This window comes from Tarenaya hassleriana, unplaced genomic scaffold (genome assembly GCF_000463585.1).
Source record: "Tarenaya hassleriana unplaced genomic scaffold, ASM46358v1 Cleome385, whole genome shotgun sequence".
NCBI classification, from domain to species: Eukaryota; Viridiplantae; Streptophyta; class Magnoliopsida; order Brassicales; family Cleomaceae; genus Tarenaya; species Tarenaya hassleriana.
In genome coordinates this window covers 70371-80269 of record NW_010966798.1, presented here as the reverse complement: position 1 = coordinate 80269, position 9899 = coordinate 70371, and the positions used below count along the sequence as shown (strand labels likewise).

At 39.3% G+C, this 9899-nt stretch overlaps 1 protein-coding gene across 1 annotated transcript; it reads left to right on the top strand.

Annotated features, from left to right (window-relative positions):
* Positions 1 to 421: 421 nt before the first annotated feature.
* LOC104822882 (putative proline-rich receptor-like protein kinase PERK6) lies at positions 422 to 4066 on the top strand. The gene is made up of 8 exons (XM_010554237.1): positions 422 to 1186; positions 1823 to 2413; positions 2504 to 2590; positions 2682 to 2752; positions 2842 to 2918; positions 3029 to 3173; positions 3279 to 3440; positions 3556 to 4066. Exons 1-8 carry the CDS (start codon positions 514 to 516, stop codon positions 3865 to 3867), a joined length of 2118 nt encoding a protein of 705 aa, XP_010552539.1. The 5' UTR covers positions 422 to 513; the 3' UTR covers positions 3868 to 4066.
* The last annotated feature ends 5833 nt before the right edge of the window (positions 4067 to 9899 follow it).

Genomic DNA, 9899 nt, shown 5'->3' with positions numbered 1-9899 from the left:
CCAGAAGGTAAAGTCAGATCGTAAGTCCCGATGGCTAATGCAACAACCTTTGCTCCATTCCCAACGCGGAGATCTACTTCTCCTTTTGCCAACTGCCTACTTCCTCGCAACCCTTGCACATATATATATATATATTGTTCTACTATTTGGCAAAACCAATCATTTCTCATCTAACCTCTTTTCGTATAAGGAAATAGATGGGCACCATTTATGAGTTCTTACCCTATAATGGCAAATTTAGAAAATAGCTGTGCCAAAACCCATTTCTTTCTTTCGTCTGTTGTCTTTTTCATAGTTGTATAACGCCCAAAAATAGGGCAAAAATAGTTAAAATTAAAGGTGGCTATTAAAAATAGGTTTTAAGAAAAACAAAGACCTTTCCTTGTTCCAAGGAACAGGGTGGGTTTTTTTTGTTTCATCATCCCATTTTTTTTTGTCGGGAAAAGGTTACTTTTTTCTCCGACAGAAAAGAAACATTTTGAGACTGAAACCAAAAAGTCGCCGCTAAGAGATATGGCGGAGGGGCAATCCCCCGAGAACTCACCACCGGCGTCTCCGCCACCATCTCCACCTTCACCCCCCGATCAAGACTCATCTCCTCCGCCGTCTCCTCCCCCTTCTCCTCCGTCTTCACCTCCGCCGGAAAATTCCTCCGGTGGGTCCCCCTCCTCCCCCCCTCCGCCGCAAAACTCTTCCTCCGACTCCCCGTCTCCTCCTCCTCCTCCGCAGGACTCAAATGGCGACAATAACAACAACAACAATGGAGACGACGACAACAACAATAACAATGGAGGCAATAAAGACGACAACAACAACAATAATGGAAATAACAACAACAATGGAGGCAACAAAGACAACAACAACAATGGAGGTAACAACAACAACAATGGTAACAAGAACAACAATGGCAACAATGTTTCGCCTCCGCCTCCATCGAGGAGTTCAGAACGTGGCTCTAACTCGCCGTCGAGATCGTTGGCTCCTCCGAGAAGCAGCGGAGGCTCGAGCTCGTCGGACAACAACAATGGATTGGAAATGCCTCAGATCATAGGGATTGTTGCAGGAGCTGGATTGTTGCTCCTTGTCATGATTTTGTTATGCGTTTGCTGTTGCCGCAAGAAGAAGAAGAAGTCGAAGCTCGATCAGATGCCCTACTATGGGAGCAATGCTTACGGTGGCGGCAAAGGTATGGAGATTATTAAACCTCCATGGATTCCATTGATATATGCTATTTCTGCACCAATTTTAGAGCCCTAAAGTATTTTTTAAACTATATAATACATCAAAATATCAGTATCAAGATTTCTAGTTGCAAAAGGAGAAGTGCTCGTAAATAGTATGAGGCACAAAAAATATATATAAATCTTTCTTGTCTCCCAAGAAAGGTTAGAGGGACTCTATTTTGCAATTCTGCAACTTGCGCGTTTATATTGTTTTTTTTTTTCTTTTTTATGATTCTTGCTATACTTAAAATCGGATTTGAACTTTGATTTTTTTTTTTTTATATAACAAGTTGAAATAAAACGAATAAAGCATATAAAGAACACAATTTCACGATTTGTCAATCAATTCCTATATATTATGCTCTAGACAAAAGCTCAAAACGATTTCTCGTATTCCAAGAAACCGGGAAGCCCCCCGGGTTCTTCAACTCTCGAAAACTGCAAATTTAGATCTGTTTATTCATGTATCCGATTCTTTATTCAATCGCAATCTCATTCCGAACCTTGGTTATATTGAAAGGTTCTTATGAACTCCCGATATTAACTCATATGCACCACAAAATCTCATAATCCCTCACATTTCTTGGTTTTTCTTTTAGCCGGTGGTGATCAATATTACAGTGGCGTTTCGCCACAACAACAACAACAACAATATTACAACAACAACCAAAATGACCACATAGTGAACTTGCCTCCACCTCCTGGATCAATGGGAACAAACTGGGCAAACCCTAAACCGCCTGGACAATGGCCTCAGATCTCGTCCTCTCCTCAAAACCCGGTTTCTGGCATGAACCATAGCAGCGACATGAGTTCCAACTACTCAGGACCGCATGGTCCTTCTCTTCCACCTCCTCACCCTTCAGTCGCTCTCGGTTTCAACAAGAGCACCTTCACCTATGACGAGCTGGCGGCTGCAACTCAAGGTTTCTCGCAAGATCGGTTGTTAGGGCAAGGCGGGTTCGGGTACGTCCACAAGGGTATTCTACCAAATGGGAAAGAAATCGCGGTGAAGAGTCTCAAAGCGGGGAGTGGACAAGGAGAACGAGAGTTTCAGGCGGAAGTCGAGATTATCAGTCGTGTTCACCATCGACATCTCGTGTCTCTTGTCGGGTATTGCATCGCAGGTGGTCAGAGGATGTTGGTTTATGAGTTTCTTCCTAACAACACGCTTGAGTTCCACCTCCATGGTAATGTTTGCTTCACGATCATCTTGTGTTTGTTGCAGAGTTGTAATAACTCATTTTGGGTTTTGTGTGAATTCAAATGGGTTTTATTAGGAAAAAGTGGTAATGTCATGGATTGGCCTACAAGACTCAAGATTGCTTTAGGATCAGCTAAAGGGCTTGCTTACTTGCATGAAGATTGTGAGTTGTCTAAATATTATTTTTTCTTGTGATCTTCTCCAAATCCAATCTTTAAAAGTATTTACATTTTCATGTTTGTGAAACCGTGAAGGCCATCCTAAGATTATCCACAGAGATATCAAAGGAGCAAACATTCTTCTCGACTTTAACTTCGACGCTAAGGTATGATCAGATATCGATGAAAATGATCGTGGGTTTCGCCCTTTTTTCTTATTTGAATTGACATTCTTGACATCATTCTAAATTCGCAGGTTGCTGATTTTGGGCTGGCTAAGCTATCTCAAGACAATTACACGCACGTTTCCACCCGTGTCATGGGAACTTTCGGGTAAGAAAATTCGAAAAATTTAAAATATATACGGTGAACTCCCAAGATATAGTTCTTTTGTGAAACAACTTGAAGATTCTAATGAAAGGATAATGTTTGAAAAACGATAGGTACTTAGCTCCCGAATACGCGTCGAGCGGAAAACTGACAGATAAATCAGACGTCTTCTCCTTTGGTGTTATGCTACTAGAGCTTGTAACCGGTCGAAGGCCCGTTGATCTCACTGGTGAAATGGAAGATAGCTTGGTCGACTGGGTGAGTAATATCTAAAACATTCATAGATTTGCATAAAATACGTCGTATAAAAACACTACCATTCCACATTGTGATTTGGGTTTGTCGTTACATATGGAATTGCAGGCAAGACCGTTGTGCTTGAAAGCAGCTCAGGATGGAGAATACGGGGAATTGGTGGATCCAAGCCTCGAGAATCGTTACGCTCCGCACGAGATGGCTCGTATGGTGGCTTGTGCGGCAGCAGCCATCAGGCATTCTGCTCGGCGACGCCCAAAGATGAGCCAGGTAACTTACAACCAAAATCAACAGAAAATAGATAAACTCAAATGAAATAGAAAACACACTAATATCTAAACTCTTTACAAATTGAAACTCTTCATAATTCCCAAAACCACGACAGATTGTACGAGCGCTGGAAGGAGACGCATCGTTGGATGACCTGAACGAGGGGGTGAAGCCGGGGCAGAGCGCGATGTTTGGGTCGAGCGGAGGAGAAGGGAGCTCCGACTACGACGCCAGTTCTTACAGCGCTGACATGAGAAAGTTTCGGAAGGTCGCTCTCGAAAGCCGAGGCGACTACGCTAGCAGCGAGTACGGTGCCACCAGTGAGTACGGACTCAACCCTTCCTCCTCCAGCAGCGACGAAATGCACCATAGAGCCACCAACAAATCCATGACCCCTCCCCCTCCCCCTCCTAACCGAGATTTCTAATTTCTTTTCTTTGAGAATATATACATATTAAAAAAATAAAATAAAAAATTGTATTTCCTTATTTTTCTCATTCACTTGCTATATATGGTTCATTGTATTTTTTTTTTTTGCTTTTACATGCTGGATTTGTTGACGTGGAATTTGCGGTCCTTGTTGAGATTTGAATGTTGGTGTTTACTTTTGGTGCGTGCTTTTGGTATTTGTTTGTGTATCAATGCTGAGTTATTATCACTTGTAGTTTATGTTTGTAATTCAACAAGTAATATAACATAAAAACACGAGTTACATGGAAACAAATAAAAATGTTTATATGCATATACAAGGTTGGATGGCTCAATGGGTAAATATGGGACAAAGTTTCTTACCAATCCAAATGTTGAATATAATAATTTCATTTAAGAATATTAACTACATCCATAAATTGTATTTGACTGTTGTAATCTAGTCCTTCTACATCTGTTTCTCATTGGGCTTTTGTTTGTTCTCTTCTTCATTGAAAGACCTTTAGCTTTTTCTCTCTCTCTCTAGTGTTTAATCCTCACTCCAAATCATCTTCTCTATCCATTTCCCTCTCCATGGCGATTTCTTCTCACGTCGCTCCTTTCTCCACCTCTTTGGGGTTTCCTCTGTTCCTATCCCTCTTCTGCTTCATATTCTCTCTGCCTCTGTGCCTCCATTTCCAGATGAGCGGGCTCGTGATATCATCAACACTACTACAGTCGAGTACGATACTGAGCACCATCACTATGCCCACGTTAATAGCACGGCAAAAAAACATGTCAATTTCAACGGATAAATCCGTTGAAAATGACCTAAAATCCGTTGAAATTATATAATTTCTACGGATAAATTATGTTGCAATATCATCGTTGAAAAAATTATTCCGTTGAAAGCCGTTGAAAATATCAACGGAATTTCAACGGAATTATCCGTTGAATTATTTCAACGGAATTTTCAACCGAAATCCGTTGATATTTTTCAACGGAATTTTCAACCGAAATTCGTTGATAATTTCAACGGCTTTTGCAACCGAAATCCGTTGAAAATTTCACGAAAATTTTAAAACGTATTCTCGATCCCGAACTCATACTGCCTCGACTCCGACTTGACCCCGACCCCTATTCCGAATCCGATTCAATCTGAACTTTGTCTCTGTATCTAATCCGACTTCGGAAACTCTAAAATTGGAACTCGAAATCCGCTTTCCAATAGGTCATCCATCCTTCCACTGCTTCAGCACGAGCACGTTTAACTGCACAATTGTGATTAACACACTTCTAACTGCTCCAAATTAAATTTCTGATATAACAGAACATTAATACATATACATATACAAATGTTAATATGTATAAATACTTAAACACATATATACACTTATACATATGTGTATACAAGTATAAACATTTATATATATACGTATAAATAATTATATATAAATACACATAAAAATATTTATACGTAAATATATGTATAAATGTTTGTTCGTATATATATAATATACATAGTATCTAACATATCACTATAGTATAAAATACATATATATACAATATATACATATTTATATGTATCAATATTTATATTTATATATATATACATGTTTAAATGTATACATAAAATATTGTTTATATATAAAAATATATATATATCCAATCGATTTTCCAAACAAAATCCGTTGAAAAGTTCAACCGATTTTTTAACCAAAATTCTTCGAAATTTCGTAAATAATTTCAACCGATATCCGTTGAAATTCCGTTGAAAATTTCAACCGATTTTTTCAACCGAAACCCGTTGAAATTTGCAACGGATTTCCGTTGAAATATCATTTTTCAACCAATATAAGTTGAAATTCAGTTGAAAATTTCAACCGATTTTTTCAACCGAAATTCATTGAAAATTGCAACAGATTTCCGTTGAAATATCATTTTTCAACCAATATCCGTTGAAAATTACAACCGATTTTTTCAACCGAAATCCGTTGAATTTTTCAACCGAAATCCGTTGGAATTTCGTTGAAATGTTTCAACGATATTTTCAACGGCAATCCGTTGAAATTATCAACGAAATTTTAACAGATTTTATCGTTGAAATGCCGTTCAAACTCGTTGAAAATCGCATGTTTTTTGGTAGTGGTTGATTGCCCTGGACACACCGATTACGTCAAGAAAATGATCACTGATGATACGCAAATGGACTGAGATATCCTCGTCGTCTCCTGCGTCGACAACCAGGTGTCGCAAACAAAGGAGCATATTCTTCTTGCGAACATGGTTGTCTTCCTCAGCAAGGAGCACTAGGCTGACGACAATACTTGACCTCTTCAAATGATTTGTTCCGTTATTACTAGTTTTAATTTTCATATTTTGTTTTTGTAATTTTGTGGTTGTCATGATGGAAGTTCACCATTTCTGTCTTGCGGAGGCGCATTAGAATGTAACTACGGTTACATGTTAGTTTGGTTAGGGTTTACAGATTTTTTATTTCTCTTTTGTGTATTTAAACAATTCTCCTTGATCAATGAAGATGAGAAAAATATTTTCACAAAATTCTCTCATGTTTTGAAACCTCAAAATCGTGGACCAAAAATCACCTTTTTACATCCACCCTTCTAATAATCCTGTCTTCTTTTCACCACCCATCCATCATTGAGTGAAAATGAAGAAATTATTTCACATGGAAGAATTTCTTAAATGCCCTCTGATACGTGTGTACCGAGTCTAAAATCTATAACTCGATTCACAACTCACCGCAAGGATATGGATCGTCATAACACGGGGTCGAACACGAGGACCGGTTGCTAAATCCAAATCTAAATCGAAAATAGATCAAAGCAAGCAAGCACGTGATTATGGAAGTATATAGAATCTATGGAAAACGGAATGAGAAAGTAATGAAAACGAGTAACCTATCAAACAAGCGTGATTACGGGTGTCGGGATCGTATCCGCGTGTATGGATATATGCTAAGCATGCGAGAATAACGATTATGACTTGTATTCGGGAATCATCAAGCAACAAAGATAGAGAATTCACCTCTCGGTCTACTAACTCCCTACCTACAGAGTAACTCGTCAATTTCTCGATCTATTCAAGTTAACCCTAGGTGCATAAAGAATGCTATCATCAACCCTAGATCGATTAAGCCATATCTCTATGTGAATAATATGATCTATCCTATTGATTTTGATCCGAAACCAAACCTATATCTCTATATAGTTTAGAATCTAAGATAATTGACCAAGGGATTAGCAAACATCAATCCAATAAAAGCGCAAATCAATAGAACCAAAACAAATCAAAACCGAAATCCAAGTTAGGGTTCAAACATACCCAAAACACATACGAATCCCTAACCCATAGTCATGGATCTACTCACGCTTCATAGAAAACAATAAAAAGCTCATAAAGAAAGAAATAAAAGAGAGGAAAGAAACTCTCATGCAGATGTGTAGTCTCCACGGTCGAATCTTCCTTCTTCTTCCCGAAATCCCGTGAACTTCTATTCTTCTCTCACCAAAAGCTCTCCAAAAATCTGTATCTAAGTATTCTCTAAGGTTCTTTGATGTTCTAGGACGTGGCTAGGGTTTTTTAATAACCCTAGGGCAGCTCCCAAGAGTCCTATTCCCATTCTGATGCTGAAAACCGCGAAACAGGGTTTTTGACTGGATCCGGACAGATTGCAGGTTGATCCGGACCGGATCCAGATTCCTGGGGTCGAATTCTGCGTCCTTGATCTGGACCAGATCCAGTTGGATCCGGCCCTGCGCTGACAGTTTTCTGGTCTTCACGAATTCGCTCATAACTTTCTATTCTGATGTCGGATTTACACGATTTTGGTGTCTACATGAAGCTCTTGAAGTGTTCTTTCCAATGGTACAAGTCTCGTAGGATTTGGACGTCTTTAGAGAAAGTTATTGATATCGCAACATGAGTACATCATCCGGACTTCTCCTTTAACGCTCCAAATAGCTCCTTTTCGAGTCCAATCGTCTTCGAAACCTGTAATCTTCAAAACTAAAGCACAACCGGATTTTGTGTCCTAACACGCCTAGAATGCCTATGAATGCATGTGATTATCCTATAAAACCTAGACAAACTCTCATCAAAATATAGAGAAGAATATGAGTTATGAAATCCCCCCAGACTTAAACTTTTACTCGTCTTCGAGTAAAGAACGAATGAATAAAATCTGCAAGACAGGGAATGACGAACATCAAATAGCATCATCGTGAGACTCAAAAACAAAACATCCATCGAACACTAGTTTCCCGAGAATCGTACCCAAACATGTCTACTATGATCTTCCTACCAAAGACTAATCTACCTAGCCATGAGATTTTTATTGCCACCTAGGACTTATTAGAATCTCTACAACTCACCAAGTCTATTTCCGAACCTATCCTTATCTCAACTTAGCCTTTTCGATCTTAGTTCTCTTTTCTTACCTGGATTTTTACCTTTTTGTAGATTCTTTGTATCAAACGCTAGCATCTCGGGTTTCTAGGACGTTGAAGTTGAAGGACATCGTTTTTCTCTCCTTTTTTTTTCTTCTTTTTTTTTTCTTTTCTCTTTTTTTTCGTTAAATGCGATGTCCGACCCACAACTTAGACCCGAACCATCGAACGATGCACTCATGTCCTCGAACGATTTTCGTTGACGAGATTCTGACAGCGGAGTGTCGAGGTGCTTTATTTTCCCAAGGCGTTTGTCGAACTAGATTCCGTCGACCTGCAGGACTCGGAAAAAAAAAGTTCTAAACGAAACTTATAACCTGGATATAGTCGTTTCAACTCCGTAGGTTCTAAATAACAACCCCATCCCACAAACTATATATAGAAAGTCTGGAGAACTATCAATTCGACACGGTTCAACCACGTTCTACAAAGTCACAAGATCATCTAGGTTCCAAATAGCAATCCTATCCCACAAACTTTATATAGAAAGTCTGGAGAACTATCAATTCGACACGGTTCAACCACGTTCTACAAAGTCACAAGATCATCAAGATATTCCAACTCTATCATCCCACAAATCTTCCAAATGATGCTCAAAACGGGTTGTCGAGGTATGCACGTGAACCTATATATGATCCTAAATCTATACGATCAAATGCAATCATGCAAACCTAACAAAAATCATCTATATGAAAAGAAAGAAAACGTGTAAATGCAACTAATGCAAAGTGATATGCAAAAGATAAAAAAATTTCCTAAGTCTATATGCATGATAAAATGCACCTAAACTAAATGCAATCCTACGTAGATAGACTTGAATGTATGAAGGATCTATCCACCCCCCCAGACTTGAACCATACACCGTCCACGGTGTAGACTCTCGCCCAAAAAAGTAGAATCGAAAACAACGTATGGAAAGAACCAATAAAAGGGATAGAGAAGGCTTAGCTCTGCGAAATTCGTTCGCTCGCAATGAAGTTAACTCACGTCAAACGCAAGAGCTCTCACAAACTCTATAAACTGGAACCTATCCAACATTGTCTCTTGGAAGTTGATGCTCATCTCTCGTGTGCCGGTGTAAACGCTCATAGAACAACAAACGTTATCCGGACAAAAGCATAATAATAGCAATGCATTCCGAAGGATCCAAAATACAATCATGGTCTCTACTACCTATGCTACAAAGAAAAGAAAAAGAAAAGTTACCTAGTGCTCGGGTTGCCTCCCGAGAAGCGCTTGTTTAAAGTCATTAGCTCGACCTATCTTGCTCAAATGATGGGAGGGTCTGAGAGGCGAAGATAATCGATCTTTTGCCACCCTGGATGTTGAGCATTAAGCGCATCTTTTGGACCTCGTGGATGCTTGAGCCTTCTATCCTCCTTGGGTTTCCAAACTTGTGAAGGAGGTGGATCTTGTGGACATTTGAGCGATGATTTTGCTCGTTTCGATCCTCTCTTGCTCATTACCCCTACTCGACAACCTGTAATAGAAGGTTCAAACACAGATATAGGATTATGAGCAGGATACGTACCTCTCCCCAATGATGGTCCTATGTGTTCCTTTGTCCTAAGCCTTTGAGGTA